Source organism: Salvelinus namaycush, chromosome 31 (genome assembly GCF_016432855.1).
Source record: "Salvelinus namaycush isolate Seneca chromosome 31, SaNama_1.0, whole genome shotgun sequence".
NCBI lineage: Eukaryota > Metazoa > Chordata > Actinopteri > Salmoniformes > Salmonidae > Salvelinus > Salvelinus namaycush.
In genome coordinates, this window is record NC_052337.1 from 21,358,484 (window position 1) to 21,375,625 (window position 17,142).

The following is a 17,142-nucleotide window of genomic DNA, read 5'->3' on the forward strand; positions in this document are numbered from 1 at the left end:
ATCTCTTCTTCAAATTCTTGAAATAGTATCCTGTTTTGTTTGTTGTTGGATGGATAGATATTCCCTAATAAAAACATTTCACTTTTCAAATTCGGTTAAACTTAACCAAAGCCCAGAGTGGTGAGTCTTACTACTGATGACCGTCCCTTTAAATGCACCTCTTAAAACTGCTACACCTGCAGAGTGGTTGTTGCCATATGATAACCAGATATTGTTACCCCATTGATTTTTCCAAAAGCTAGATTGGAAGAACAAGCATGAGTCTTTTGTAGAAAGTAAAAGGCTGCATTAAACTGTTTGCAATACAGGAAAATAGCCTTAAGTTTGAGTAAATTAAGAATACCCCTGACATTAATTGAACAAGGCGATAAAGACAAACTTCAACCAACAACCTTGTTATGCTAATATAAGCTTTTCCTAAGGATATGTAACTCAGAAGGATGTCCATCTCATTATTAAACCCTCCAACAAACAAACACTGGTCATAAAGTAACCAAATTATTCTTATTCCCACAAGGGGGAGACATTGTGTAGACATTACAATAAGCAGTTATTCACCCATAGTTAGTGTTCAGTTTACCAGTTTTCAGGTCAGCCTTTTCTCATTCAAGTGTTTGTGTAAATTCTTTACAATAAAAGGCTGCTTTTAACCTGGCAATTAGGCAGTGTTTAGGCCTGCCAGTTCTGGCTGAGTTAGACTCTGGCTGCCTCTCAAATGTTTCGATTTTGCCACATTTCTTTTCCATCGATGATCACTCTTGCACTGACAAATGCAGTTTTCCCTGCCTTTGGAGCTGCAGCCACCATCGGTCACAGTTTCTCCCGTGTCACTTTGTCCGCAGAGATCAGATGCTCCGTGAACCTCAATTTGTGCTTGATGAAGAACTCACGTGTAGATCTGTTGGTGACCCGGATGATGGTTGTCCTTGGTCTCTTGTCTTGATCCTTGAGTCTTCCGAAACGATGAACGATGTCCACATTTTCCTGAAGTTTGGCTTTTGATTCGGGAATGACAGCTCCACAGATGTCAACAACTCTGCATTTGATGTCCTCACCCGCCTGCTCTGGAATTCCATGGAGCCTCAAGTTCCACCTGCACTAGTATCTCTCCTCCTCATTCACCTTTTGCTTGAGTTCAGCCACCTTTTCATTTTCCTGGCAGATAACTTCCACCTTCATGCCACTTTTGAGGGTTTTCACTTCTCCAGAGAAAGTCAACAGATGTTTTTATGGCCTCATCGTATTCCTCCTAACCATGTCCTCCAAGCCATCTGCCCTTTCATCTAGCTCTGCTGTCAAAAGCATCACAATATTGTTTTGCATCTCAAGAAGTGACACCCTCATCTTTTTCCCCTGGGGCTTGACTGGAGTCTCGGGGTCATAAGGTAACGGCCTGAGCTGGGGACTGGATGGGCGCAGATTGTCAGCAGTGTTGTCCGTGCATTGGAGAGACAGATGTCAACAAGATAAATACATTTGAAATGTCTTTATTAGTTTGGAACTTTTGTGAGTAATGTTTACTGTTAATTTTGTATTGTTTATTTCACGTTTGTTTATCTATTTCACTTGCTTTGGCAATGCAAACACATGTTTCCGTGCCAATAAAGCCCCTTGAATTGAATTGGTCTGTCCTAAAGCATGTATTGGTATTACAAGCTAGTTACTTTCTTAGGTCGTTTTGTTCTAGCATGACACACCTACATATTTGTTCTAGCTAAGCACTAACACGGTTGAATTAAACCCAGTTGATGAATCAGGTGTTGCTCGAAAAGGCTGCTACCAAACCCGATTGGTCTTCAGGAGAGAAACATTTCTGCTCTTAAATTTGGGATTTCATTATTTACTGGAAGTAGGAACAATCCTAAATCTAAGTTTAAGAAGTAGATGGTACCTGCTGTTGGCTACCATAATGTGTAACACCACAGATAAAAGGGGAAACCTGTCTTTGGTGTAACTAGTAGGCTAACTTCAGCTAGCTTTCTCCGCTACACTGGACTGCTACACTGGACTGGCTATCATTTGGCGCAACCCTTGAATGGAATGTATGACAGGTTTAACTTGACAAAAGTTGAATCATTTTATAAATTTAAAATACAAGTTTAGGCTTTGGAGTGATTCAGAGACCATCCTTATCTTACTGCAGTGGGCTAAATCAGGGTCACACTGAGTGTTTCTTGGTAGTGTTTAACAAATCTACTTTGAAACAAAAGGATCCAAGTCTACCTCCCAAGGTGGCTTGGGAGGTAGACTTGAAATGTACAAACTATGGCATAAGGGAACGATGAGTGGATAAAATAATATAGTGGGCTCCGGAGTGGCTCAGTGGTCTAAGGCACTGCATCTCAGTGCTAGAGGCATCACTACAGACCCTGGTTCAATCCCGTGCTGTATCACAACCAGCTGGGATCGGGAGTCCCATGGGGTGGTGCACAATTGGGTTAGCGAGGGGTGGGCCGTCATTGTAAAATAAGAATTTGTTCTTAACTGACTTGCCTAGTTAAATAAAGGTTAATAAAAAAATTGGATTAAGACATTAATGAGCAAGCCGGATGTAGTCAATATAACTATTTGTTCAGCACTTTTGAAATGTGAAGCAACAGAATTCAGAACCTGGGCCATTCTTACGGTATTCTCCCTGTACGCCAAGCCAGGACAGTAGGATAAATAAAGGGGGCATATAAGCAGAAAATGCTTTCATTTTCTGCTTATATGCCCCCTTTATTTATCCTACGGATTTATCCTCTTACAATATTCGATGATGACATTTCTCTAAAACAAGCTATAGAATACATGTGCTCCACCAAGTCAGAACAGTAGGCTAGGTTATGGGGAGGGAAAGGGAGCAAATTATTATGGTGAGGCACATGGGCTACTAACAGCTTACTACACAACATACACTTAGTATTACTTTCTTAGCTACAGTATACATATCTCCCTGGCATATTACATCATTTATGCAGCAGCATACAATATATTTTTGGACCCACAGTTGTGTGGTCCTTCTTGTGGGCAAATTTTATCATGACACTTTGTCATCGAGGTCTGGCGTTCTCTGGATTTATGGTGCTCTCAAGACAACTGGGAACTCGAAAAAAAACAAAACAAGGTTGAATCATGACGTCGGTGCTCTAGAAAGAGGCCTGAGTTCCCTACTTAGAATTCCGAGTTGGATGACAGTTCAAAACTTATTTTCCTAGTCGGAGCTCGTTTTTTTTTCGAGTTCCCAGTTGTCTTGAACTCACTGAAGTCTGGCTTGACAGCATGGCCAATGTATTCAACTTTTTCTGGCCCATGGTTTTGTGTGAATGTTTATCCTTTTAAGCTTGGAAAAGAGTCCCTTAAACTCAAGACTTGGCCAGTTGATCACTGACGTGATTTATGTTGACTGCTTGTCTAGCTTGCTAGCTAAGATTTTGAAAGTATAATGTTGGCATGATCAGTCCAATCAAAGCTATGGTAGATATAACGTGATTTGACAATTTTATCTGTGGCCAACGACCTTGAGCCTTCTTGGGTGGGCACTTCTAATGTAAATCAATGGTAGCACCCAAGGTGGATTGAACTTTCAAGCTCTCCCTGTAGATTTTGCAGTGACGTAGTGTCCACCCCTTACCAACCCCTATGCTCTGCATTTTCCGCTGGCTGCCCCTCCACCACAGAAAGCACTGAGCTAGGCTAAAAAGCCTGCCTTTTGGAGCTGCCTTACTCAAGAAAGCAAAAAAGAGACTATGTTTAAACATTTTTACATTACATTTTACATTGGTTACAAACTGATATGTGACACATATTATAATAACATGTGTAGTGTTTGAGAGATAAGCAGCATGTTATTATGCACACCTGGTTAAAATGGTATTCACGTGTTCAGTGCGTGATATTGGAAATATGTATCTGATTGGATGCGCATAGTTTTATTGGCAGGCCTCATTGGTTGTTGGCCAAGGTACTCAATTGTGTTTTCCTTTGAGCAGGTGCAGATGGACACAGCTTGGAACCGGCTATGTAGTATCCACTGTCATCTTGGAAATAAACCTCTTTGTGATGTTAATGCTTTATACTGTCAAGTTTCTCTTTACAATAACTAAAAAGAACCCGCTTCCTTTAACCGGGGATGCAACAACATGCAAAGCAAGCAACAAAACAATTTTTTTGTATATACGGTACCAGTCAAAAGTTTGGGCACACCTACTCATTCAAGGGTTTTTCTTTATTTTTACTATTTTCTACATTGTAGAATAATAGTGAAGACATCATCTTCTTATTATTGGTGTCCTTTAGTAGTGGTCAGCATATGTGGGAACTCCTTCAAGACTGTTGGAAAAGCATTACAGGTGAAGCTGGTTGAGAGAATGCCAACAGTATGCAAAGCTGTCATCAAGGCAAAGGGTGGCCTAGAAAAGGCACCTAAAGGACTCTCAGACCATGAGAAACAAGATTCTCTGGTCTTATGAAACCAAGATTGAACTCTTTCGCCTGAATGCCAAGCGTCACATCTGGAGAACCTGGCACCATCCCTACGGTGCAGCACGGTGGTGGCAGCATCAGGGACTGGGAGACTAGTCAGGATCAAGGGAAAGATGAATGGAACAAAGTACATAGATATCCTTAATGAAATCCTGCTCCAGAGTGCTCAGGACCTCAGATTGTGGTGAAGGTTTACCTTCCAACAGGACAATGACCCTAAGCACACAGCCAAGACAAGGCAGGAGTGGCTTTCGGGACAGGTCTCTGAATGTCCTTGAGTGGCCCAGCCAGAGCCCAGACTTGATCTAATATCTCTGGAGAATCCTGAAAATAGCTGTGCAGTGATGCTCCCAATTCAACCTGACAGAGAGGAGAAACTCCCCAAATACAGATCTGCCAAGCTTGTAGCATCATACCCAAGAAGATGCGAGGCTGTAATCGCTGCGTTTCAACAAAGTACTGAGTAAAGGGTCTGAATACTTATGTAAATTAGATATTTCTGTTTCTTATTTTAATAAATGTGCAAAAATCTATAAAAACCTGTTTTTGCTTTAACATTATGAAGTATTGTGTGTAAATTGATGAGGGGAAAAATATATTTAATCAATTTTAGAATAAGGCTAAATGTGAAAAGTCAAGGGGTCTGACTACTTTCCGAATGCACTGTGTGTTATCACCTTCCTCCCTCTCCCTCTGAAAGGTCCTCTCAGTTTTTGTTGGTATCTTTCTTTGACATTAGTATTTCCCCAGTTGAAGATTCACCTCCTGATACTTTTGTCTGTCTTGTTCTTTTCTTCAATGATATTTCCAACGACATCTTCGTCATCAGTCGCTTCTGTCCTCATCTCCTCTTTTGTCTTTCTCCACTTCTTTACTCTCTTCTCTTTCAATCTCTCCCTTTCAATACCCGCTGCCTCTCATCGCCAGTGTGATCGAGTCAATGCACGGGGCGCGCTTCTTCACAAAATTGGATCTCAGGAGCGCTTACAACCTGGTGCGTATCGGGGAGGGGGACGAGTGGAAGACGGCATTTAGTACCACCTCAGGGCACTATGAGTACCTCGTCATGCCGTACGAGTTGATGAATTTCCGAGGGGGCCCCGGCGTATGCTGTTCGAGCCATCCTGGAGTCGAGGCGAGGGGCCTTCACTACCTCGTGGAGTGGGAGGGGTATGGTCCGGAGGAGAGATGCTGGGTGGAGGACATCTTGGACCCTTCGTTGCTGTGGGAGTTCCACCGTCTCCATCCGGATCGCCCTGCGCCTCGCCCTCCGGGTCGTCCCCGAGGTCGGTGTCGGGGGGGGGGGGGGGGGGGTTACTGTCACAACTTCCGCCGAAGTCGGTCCCTCTCCTTGTTCGGCGGTCGACATCACCGGCCTTCTAGCCATCGCCGATCCACTTTTCATTTTCCATTTGTTTTGTCTTTGTCTTACACACCTGGTTTCAATTCCCCAATTACTTGTTCATTATTTAACCCTCTGTTCCCCCATGTCTGTTTGAGTAATTGTTTGTATGTAGTACGGTCCGTTAATGTGGGCTCTCTTTTTGTATTGCATTTGTATATGTTGAGTAAAGTACGTTTATTTACTCATATCTGCTGTCCTGCGCCTGACTCCTCTACACCAGCTACACACAGACCACATTACAATATAAGAGAAGTTCAGTGTTTCTTCCACTGAACTGACTGTCTGTATCATAGATAATATATCTGGACTGTATTCTGTTCGAACCAAAACCAGGGTTGGGTAGGTTACTTTCTAAATGTCATCTGTTACAGTTACTAGTTACCTGTCCAAAATTGTAATCAGTAACATAACTTTTGGATTACCCAAACACAATAACTTCTCTGATTTTCTTCCGTTACTTTTGGATTACTTTCCCCTCGAGGCATTAGAAGACAAAAAGGATCCATCAAATGCATTTGGTGTGTCATCATAGTGGTCTCTGACTTGTGATTATTCCACCCATAGAATTGATCATTCTCATTTTATGATTCCACCCACAGCAATGAAAACAGGTTGCAAGCCAAACACTTTTAGATAAACCAATTAAAATTAGGTTTAGGCCTACTCAGACTAATATTTATCTGGGCATTGCTATGATAGTAATTTCAATATAGCACATTTCATTAATGAAAAACCTATCAATCCACATACAATAGTACCACAATTATCTTTGTTTACTTGGCATTTGACATAATGCTTTCTCTTTGTCTCTCAGGGATAGAACATCCAGATCCTTACAATTGCCATACAAAGTGTGCACATTGCTAGATTTTTAAAGTGAGCATAAATTACATTGAAAGATTATTAAAATGTATGTTTTAACAGTTGAGTATAATTCAAGGAATGCAAATATCTACAGAAACTAAACAGGCAGCACATAATTGTATTGCACACACATTGTAATAGTACATATATGAGCAGACCTTCACCCTGTACACACAGCGTTATACACAAATGTGTTACTGACAGAAGACAGACATGCCTCATTCTGAGGCACAGGCAGCAGGCTTATTTTTCTGCTCCTCTACACATAAATCATGGCTTCATAGCCCTCTTTCCCCTTTTATATTTCTTCTCTTGTCTAAACATACCTTCTTCAACTCCTCTTTTACTCTGTCTGCCCCCCTCCCTCTCTATCTCTCATTGCCCTCCTCTCTCCCCCTCCTTCTCTCCTGATCTACTTGTTGAGGTATTTGGCCACCGAGTGGTAGGCCAGTAGGATCTCAGAATCCTTGGGGCAGGTATAGCGGAACTCGTCCTGCTGGTAGGCCTTGGTCAGGTAGCGGGTCAGACCGGGCAGAGCCACAGGGATCTCAAAGTCACGGTACTTCCTACACACCACCTGTGGTGAGCAAGAGAGGGGGAAAGGGAGTCAACATGACACACACTGAACCACACTGAACAACATTTTCATCTGTTTACTAGTAGCACAGTGGTGCTAGTGGTACTTGCAGTCATACAGACTAATAAAAAGCCCAATATTCCCATTGCTTAAACCATAGCTACACATCTGAGTGCACCTATAAATACTGTAAAAGGAATAGACCTTTGCCCTTCTTGATAGAGATTGAGATGGTTCCAACAAAGAGGAGCAGAATAGAGGAAAGTACAATAGATGACACTAGCAAAGGTGATGTAATCTAGGACTTCCTGGAATGCTTGATCTGATAACCTTGACTATGTTGAGCTTGGGCAGCAGGTTGCAGTCAGCCAGACTGAGGGAGTTCCCATCCAGATAGTGCCGTGATGACTTGGGGACGTCTGGGTTTTGGTCCAGCTCGTGTAGGAGTGGCGTCAGCAGGTACTGATCCAACTTCATCAGGCTCTTCAGAAACTTCTTCTCAAGCACTGAAAAGCAGCAAAGCCTCATAAAAAAACAGAACTACTGTTTCAATGACTCATCCATCAATTTCAAAACAAGGAGGGGCTCTTACTATCGTTGAGTCCAGGGTTAGGGTTCTCTTACTATCGTTGAGTCCAGGGTTAGGGTTCTCTTACTATCGTTGAGTCCAGGGTTAGGGTTCTCTTACTATCGTTGAGTCCAGGGTTAGGGTTCTCTTACTATCGTTGAGTCCAGGGTTAGGGTTCTCTTACTATCGTTGAGTCCAGGGTTAGGGTTCTCTTACTATCGTTGAGTCCAGGGTTAGGGTTCTCTTACTATCGTTGAGTCCAGGGTTAGGGTTCTCTTACTATCGTTGAGTCCAGGGTTAGGGTTCTCTTACTATCGTTGAGTCCAGGGTTAGGGTTCTCTTACTATCGTTGAGTCCAGGGTTAGGGTTCTCTTACTATCGTTGAGTCCAGGGTTAGGGTTCTTGATGTATGCAGAGAACTTGTGGAAGATGTCATCTCCAGCACCGTTGGACTCCTTGTAGCGACAGCAGAGCTTGGGGTACCTGGAAAGGTAATGCCATTAGCTCTCAGCTTTCTGAGTTAGTTGAGCCAGTGGAGGATACATTTGACTGCAAAGATGTTAATTGCCCTGTAATAAACATTTATTTATTAATGACTTGTCTCTTTTTGTGTGTGTGTGTGTGTATGTGTGTGTGTGTGTGTGTGTGTGTGTGTGTGTGTGTGCGTGAATTTATGCCTGTTGATGTTCATCACACACTCACTGTGGCGGAGCCAGTGCCTCCTCTAGGAACTCCTCGATCTTGTTGGTGTCGGTGCGCACCTCTCCGCCGAAGATGAGGAACGGGGGCTGAGAGCCTGGGGCAAGGTCCTTCAGCACTTCTGGAGCCCTGACAGAAAGGGGACCAGATAAAACACATGGGGGAGAAAATCATTTAATTGCACACTTCATCTATCACACACAATCCTCTAGTTATTCTATCAGTGTTAGCAGTACATAAGTAGTTGTTACCTGGACATGTATGGACAAGCTCTTCGATTCATGCCTGGCTTGGATGGATTGAACTGTTGCATTAAGTGCATCATTGTGGAGAGTGTATGTCCGTGAGAGTGAAAGCCACATATATACCTTTTCATGTCTACTGTGGTGAGGGTGAAGTTGGCCCCTTTCAGCCAGAGGATCATAAAGAGTCGCTGACAGAAGGGACAGTTCCCCACACTCTCCCCATCATCACTGGCCTATCGGTGGATGGGTGGAGGTTGGAGGGGTGTGCGATAGAGAAGGAAAATGGACAGAATAAAAATGTGGTCTCTTCAATCAGTCAGTAATTCGGTTTTTTCAATTGTTTCATAATGTAAGTACAGTGTAAGAAAGACGATTAATTGTTATAGTACTTTCTACACTTTACTAACTTACGTAATTACACTGCAATAAGGACACAGTAATGTAAAGTTTACATTTTTATTTATATAGCACTTCTTACAACACCTGTACATCCTATGATGTAACCTTTGAGAATCAACATAACTGAGTCATTGGAATGTGAGGAAGCGAAGGCGTTTTCAGCAGCAGGGGATAAAGCCTCCAAACTGGAGACGCCTCTTTTCAGTTTCTGTTCAACTGACCTGGATTCTCACAGAAACACACCGATACTCAGTAACTGTACAGGATATATTGTAAACACAAGCTTTTACTAAGAGGTTACATTGCTCCATCGAAAAACAACTTTTTGAAATCACTGTTTTTATTTTCCACAATATACACTACCGGTCAAAGGTTTTAGAATAAAAAATATATATTTTCTACCTTGTAGAATAATAGGGAAGTCATCAAAACTATGAAATAACACATATGGAATCATGTAGTAACCCAACAAGTGTTAAACAAATCAAAATATATTTCACATTTGAGATTCTTCACATAGCCACCCTTGCCATGATAACACCTTTGCACACTCTTGGCATTCTCTCAACCAGCTTCATGAGGTAGTCACCTGGAATGCATTTCAATTAACAGATGTGCCTTCTTAAAAGTTAGTTTGTGGAATATCTTTCCTTCTTAATGCGTTTGAGCCAATCAGTTGTGTTGTGACAAAGTAGGGGCAGTATACAGAAGATAGCCCTATTTGGTATAAGACCAAGTCTTATATATTAGGGTAAGAACAGCTCAAATAAGCAAAGAGAAACAACAGTCCATCATTACTTTAAGACATGAAGGTTAGTCAATGCAGAACATTTCATGAACTTTGAAAGTTTCATCAAGTGCAGTCGCAAAAACCATCAAGTGCTATGATGAAACTGGTTCTCATGAGGACCGCCACAAGAATGGAAGGCCCAGAGTTACATTTCATTAGAGTTACCAGCCTCCAAAATTGCAGCCCAAATAAATGCCTCACAGACTTCAAGTAACAGACACATTTCAACATCAACTGTTCAGAGGAAACTGCGTGAATCAGGCCTTCATGGTCGAATTGCTGCAAAGAACCTACTAATAAAGGACACCAATAATAAGAAGAGACTTGCTTGGGCCAAGAAACACGAGCAATGAACCTTAGACAGGTGGAAATTTGTCCTTTGGTCTGGAGTCCAAATTGGAGATTTTGGGCTTCTACCGCTGTGTCTTTGTGAGACGCGGTGTGGGTGAATGGATGATCTCTGCATGTGTGGTTCCCACTGTAAAGCATGGAGGAGGAGGTATTATGGTGTGGGGGTGCTTGCTGGTGACACTGTCTGTGATTTATTTAGAATTCAAGGCACACTTAACCAGCATGGCTACCACAGCATTCTGCAGCGATACGCCATCCCATCTGGTTTTGGCTTAGTGGGACTATCATTTGTTTTTCAACAGGACAATGACCAAACACACCTCCAGGCTGTGTAAGGGCTATTTTACAAAGAAAGAGAGTGATGGAGTGCTGCATCAAATGACCTGGCCTCCACAATCCCCCGACCTCAACCCAATTGAGATGGTTTGGGATGAGTCGGACTGCATGGAAAAGCAGCCAACAAGTGCTCAGCATATTTTTCCAAGACTGTTGGAAAAGCATTCCTCATGAAGCTGGTTGAGAGAATGCCAAGAGTGTACAAAGCTGTCATCAAGGCAAAGGGTGACTATTTGAAGAATCTCAAATATAAAATATATTTTGATTTGTTTAACACTTTTTTGGTTGCTACATGATTCCACATGTGTTATTTTATAGTGTTGATGTCTTCACTATTATTCTACTGTAATACCCTTGTTAGAACCAAGTATTGAGTTTATTTGTTATAATTAATTGGTATTAGATTTAAAAGGTGATTGAATTTCTCCCAAATTGTAATGTTGTTAATGCATTTCTTTTGAAGAAATATTTCTTTAATGTATAATTGAATAGGTTGGTTTACTTTTAAGTTTAAGTTTAAGTTTTGACCAATAAGGTCGCTTGTTAAACTGTGGTCAATGGGAGAGTTGACCTGGTTAACGGGAGGCCTGGGGGAAAAAAAGAGAGGGAGAGAGAAGTTGAGAAAAGGATGGACGTTATATTATGACCGTTGGTGAAGAAAAATTATAAAAGGAGACAATAAAAATAAAACAAAATTGATACCTACCGAGTTATGAAGGGAAATATTGTTTTTATTTTATAAGAGAGTTGTTATAATTTTGTTAAGAAAGACTTAGTAAAGACTGAAGCTACCGTCTCATCGTATTTGGGTATTTGACAGCCTTGAGGTTAGCCTAGCCTAGCCTAGCCTGCTAGCGGAACCCCTCGCCAACAGCCAGTGAAATTGCAGGGTGCCAAATTCAATCAACAGAAATCTCATAATTCAATATTTTTATTTTTTTTACATAATTTTAAAGATAAAATTCTCGTTAATCCAACCACAGTGTCCGATTTCAAAAAGGCTTTTCGGCGAAAGCAGAACATATCATTATGTTAGGTCAGCAACTAGTCACAGAAAGCATACAGCGATTTTCCAACCAAAGAGACGGGTCCCAAAAAGCAGAAATAGAGATAAAATGAATCATTAACCTTTGATATTCTTCATCAGATGACACTCCCGGGACAACATGTTACACAATACATGTATGTTTTGTTCGATCAAGTTCATATTTATATCCAAAAACCTCAGTTTACATTTGGCTTTGCCTCCAAAACATCCCGTGAATTTGCACAGAGCCACATCAATTTACAGAAATACTCATAATAAACATTGATAAAAGATACAAGTGTTATTCACAGAATTAAAGATGTACTTCTCCTTAATGCAACTGCTGTGTCAGATTTCCAAAAAACTTTACGGAAAAAGCAAACCATGCAATAATCTGAGTGCGGCACTCAGACAACAAATCAAGCCAAACAGATATCCAACATGTTGGAGTAAACAGAAGTCAGAAATAGCATTATAAATATTCACTTACCTTTGATGATCTTCATCAGAATGCACTCCCAGGAATCCCAGTTCCACAATAAATATTTGATTTGTTCGATAAAGTTCATCTTTATGTCCAAATACCTCCTTTTCGTTTGCGCGTTTAGCACAGTAATCAAAATTCATGACGCGCCAGCACTAGGTGCAGACGAAAAGTCAAAAAGTTCCGTTACAGTCCGTAGAAATATGTCAAACGAAGTATAGAATCAATCTTTAGGATGTTTTTAACATAAGTCTTCAATAATGTTCCAACTGGAGAATTCTTTGTCTTCAGAAATGCAATGGAACTCAAGCTAACTCTCACGTGAACGCGCATGGTCAGCTCATGGCACTCTGGGAGAGAACTTACTCAATCCCCTCTCATTCACCCCCACTTCACAGTAGAAGCATCAAACAGGGTTCTAAAGACTGTTGACATCTAGTGGAAGCCTTAGGAAGTGCAATATGACCCCATAGACACTGTGTATGCGATAGGCCAAGAGTTGAAAAACTACAAACCTCAGATTTCCGACTTCCTGGTTGGATTTTTCTCAGGTTTTCGCCTGCCATATGAGTTCTGTTATACTCACAGACATCATTTAAACAGTTTTAGAAACTTCAGAGTGTTTTCTATCCAAATCTACTAATAATATGCATATATTAGCAACTGGGACTGAGTAGCAGGCAGTTTACTCTGGGCACGCTTTTCATCCAAATGTGAAAATGCTGCCCCCTATCCCAAACAGGCTAGCATCGTGTGACACCGAGAGAGAATTGCTTGGGAAAGGTTAACGAGGTCATGTTCCCATGGGATATCGGTTACTGCTAAAGAGTACTGTCTGCATTGATAGCCATGCTTGCTGTGGATCTTGTGAGGAAACCTGCAAGGAACTGCCATACTTCACTGAGGGAATATCTACGTGTAGTGAGTAACCACAACGGTGGGGTGCTTCTGGACTTTATGTGTGTCGTAATTTTTTTTTAGCTCCAACGCACTCCAACAGGTTAAGCAAGCTTTAAATAATTTGGACATGGGTTGTGCACGACTCATTGGGGTTTATTATTTGTATTTCTTTTGATGTGGTGCTTTGAAAATGTAATAATACACATCTTGAACCTTGTGTATGATGCCTTGGTGGAGTCATTTACTGTTTAAATTTAATTTAATATATGGGAAAGCATATCCTTATACAATAACAAAAATCTATAATCATTCCATCTGAAGTTAATACCCTAGTTGTCATCACCCTAGATAGTTTACAATAGGGATTCTTATTGGAGATGTCCTTCTCACCTGACATCCCATGCTGTTGAGATATTCTACGTAAGTTAATAGAGAGTCAAATTCGAGCCTGGTGAGATGGTTACACTACAATGTAGAAAAATAGTAAAAATTAAGAAAATCCCTTGAATGAGTGTTCTAAAACTTTTGACCGATAGTGTAGCTGAATTCCCTGGAACATGTATGGTGTACTAATGGGAGCTTACCACATGCTAATTTTCTTATAGTTATAGCAACTAGCCATGTGATTTACAAATACACCTGGACTCACATATAATAAAGTTTCTGCTTTTCTATTAGCTTTATTTACAGATGTAAGAATCACGCTGTTGCAGGAGAACTTTCCTGCAATGCAGGACATTGAAAATGTGTAGTGTATTTGAGGTTTTAAAAGCCTTCTGACGTTTGCAATTTCCACTTTGAAATTTTGGACTTTATTTCCCATACAATTTTTTAAAATCAACCCTTCAAAAATGTCCATTAATTATAATCCACATCATAATTCCCATTTCCTGTTGCTTCAGGATTATTTTCCTGCTGTAGCAAACTGGCTCAATTTAAGATCCTACATTTGTATGAACAAATATTTATTCCTTCCTTGCTGTAAGCTGTCTCTGGAACTAAAATGTACAACCTGTTGTTCTAAAACAGGACTAAAGTTTAAAATTTAAATACAGTAGGCCTAATACAGGCTCCATTGGAGGAAGGTTAGGTTTCTGACTCTTACCTTGATGAAGAGTTCAATCTTGGAGCCTTCAGCCATCTCGCTCAGACCCTTAGAGCCTAGAAACTAGTTACTGTTGGTTCTCAGAGGAGTGAGAGCTGTCAATGTCAGCCTGTCCTCATGTGTGTATCCTGATCCACACACATACGGCTAAATCACCATAGGTCACTGAAGGTCAGAAGAAGCTATGGATCCAAAAGGTCCGACTGCTGTTATAAAAAAAGATGGTCAGCTCCTTGATGGGAGCAACAACATTGTTTTTTTAACCACTCCTTTATTCCTCTCTCTCTCCCTCTTTAGTGGCTCTAACTCTCCTCTATCCGTTTCTGTGTCTCTCACCACACCCGTCATGTCTCTGACATTTAGCATACACCCCCACCAGACCTACCAGTCAGACCAGTAAAGTCAGATCACTCCACCTATTCTCACTCTCCCACAGGCCTCCATTTTCCCAATACAATGTAATGTCAGTGTGGCTCTCTTCGTCTCCCACGTTGGTTTAAAACGTGATTTCAGAGCAAGGGCCCATCAAGTAGAGAGAGGCCAGTGAATGAGAATACAGTTCAAGAGTAGCCTACAACTTGCCCACATTCTTTAACGTATGTATACTCAAAGTGGACTGATACATTGTACCTTTAAGCATAACTCAAATAATACCACATAGAAGGGTCAAGTGCCTCTGAATCTGCTCAGTGGGCAGTGGGCATTCTATCTAAGTGTTAATGTTTACCAAGGGAGTCTTGGTTATTCAGCTAGATAAAGAAAAAGCACATTAAAGTTGCCAAAGGAAAAATAGTCCATCTAGGGCTGTGAACAGTGCCGCAATTATCAGGTTGTTCAGAAGATAAAGACTTTATATCCACTGGAGAGAGATGGGGGAATCTGGGAGAGATTGCCAGGCACCTGCTCATATGGATCTGGACAGTCATGGGTGAAGGTGGATGGACTGTGTGAAGGACCATATCTCCCCAACACCAGCCATAAGTGACAGGCAGTGACCAGTAAGCAGACAAGAGACCCAGACAGCAATCAGAGGGATGGGACTACAGTACTCCTGGGAGCATTGGAAGGTTTGCAACAATGACTGTCTGTCTGGGCCCTTTTATACATATTGAAAACACATTTGCAAAACAATCTATTTTTAAGTGTAATCTACAGTCCTTTCAGTTGCAAATACAACTATGTGGTGTTATTTGAAATATGTGCAATTAAGGTACAATTTATCAGTCCTGTTTGTGTATAGATGATTTGAATTTGGGTCTGTTAGATACTCTTGGACTGTATTCTTATTCTCTCTATAGTTGATGGGCCCTTGCTCTGGAATCACGTTTTCAACTAATGTCACAGCTTTAACAAGTGACCTGATCTCTCAAGCTTTCTAAACTATTCATTCTCTAAATGGATGTTTGCTTTTGTAATAGAATGAGTGTCTTTGAAGTCAAGGTAAACAATAGGTGCTTTCCAACACAGTTTCTTGGCATACAGAAGTGTATGCCTGGGACCCTCTTGGTTTCCTGGTTTCTTAGAAGAGTTTAGAGAAGTGGAGCATTACACTCTGCGGCTTTAGTTCTGTTGGAAGACACTATTGTATTGGGAAATCAGGGAGAGATGGATGGTCAGTTTCCTCTCTCTGACATTGGTCCTTTCTGAACAGTACAGAACTTGATCTCTTCCCTTCTGATAATCTGATAAACCTATTTTATCATACAATTTGTGTAAAAAAAATGTGTGACTTTCCCCAAAGTCCCTTTAGGGTGATTTCTCAGCCTCCTGGTTTCAGCCAATCGGTGTGCACGGATGGATATTTGGACTCTGGCCCCACCCACTCTAGCTCAGAGTGGTTATCGTCTTCAGCTGATGAGAATGCAAAGTTAGGCTGGGGACCAAGTTTTCAGTGTGTTTTCTAGAACGCTGTGAGTGCATCAACATAACCACAACAAGTAAGATCACAAGTCATTCAGATTAAAATTCCTTCATAAAAACATCTTCAAATGGAAACAGCTGTGCTGAGCTCCAGCTAGCCATTTTTACAAATTGACTCTAGAAAGACTGGCTAAAACTTTTACATGTGCAACTTTTGAAAAGTCCTCTGACATAACCGAAAAAGCTACTGTATCTGAAAACAATCTTCCCTACTGATAAGGTATGTGTTAGGTCAGTTGTGTAAAGTACTTAAGTAGTATTTTAAAATATTTTTCTTAAGTAGTTTTTTGGGGTATGTGTATTTTACTTTACTATTTATATTTTTGACAACTTTTACTTTTACTTCCTAAAGGAAATATTGTACTTTTTACTCCATACATTCTCCCTGACACCCAAAAGTACTTGTTACATTTTGAATGCTTAGCATTACAGGAAAATGGTCCAATTCATGCACTTATCAAGAGAACATCCCTGGTCATCCCTACTGCCTCTGATCTGGAGGACTCACTAAACACAAATGCATAATTTTTTTTATGACGTCTTAGTGTTGGAGATAGCCCCTGGCTATACGTAAAATTAAAAAACAAGAAAATGGTTCCAATCTGGCTTGCTTAATATAAGAAATGTTAAATAATGTATACTTTTACTTCTGATACTTAAGTATATTTTAGCAATTACATTTACTTTTGATACTTAAGTATATTTCAAACTGAGTACTTTTAGACTTTTACTCAAGTCATATTTTACTGGGTGACTTTCACTTTTAATTGAGTAATTTTCTATGAATGTATTTACTTTTACTCAAGTATGACAATGGGGTACTTTTCCCACCACCGTGTTGGGGTAATCATTATGTACGACGAAATACAATCTCTGCAAACCTATTTGTCTTCATCACCAATATGGCCACAGCAGAGCATGGTAAACACCAGCTCAATGTTAACCACTGTAAACACACAATTTATTACCACCAACACTGTAGATGGTAGTGATACTGTGTCCTAACAG

The 17,142-nt window shown here is 40.8% G+C and overlaps 1 protein-coding gene across 1 annotated transcript; it reads right to left on the minus strand.

The window, feature by feature from the left end:
• Positions 1 to 7,145: 7,145 nt before the first annotated feature.
• Positions 7,146 to 14,253, minus strand: LOC120026366 (chloride intracellular channel protein 4-like). The gene is made up of 6 exons (XM_038971210.1): positions 14,215 to 14,253; positions 8,946 to 9,055; positions 8,581 to 8,706; positions 8,255 to 8,361; positions 7,641 to 7,816; positions 7,146 to 7,310 (listed from the first exon to the last, which is right to left on the minus strand). Exons 1-6 carry the CDS (start codon positions 14,248 to 14,250, stop codon positions 7,146 to 7,148), a joined length of 720 nt encoding a protein of 239 aa, XP_038827138.1. The 5' UTR covers positions 14,251 to 14,253.
• Positions 14,254 to 17,142: the final 2,889 nt, after the last annotated feature.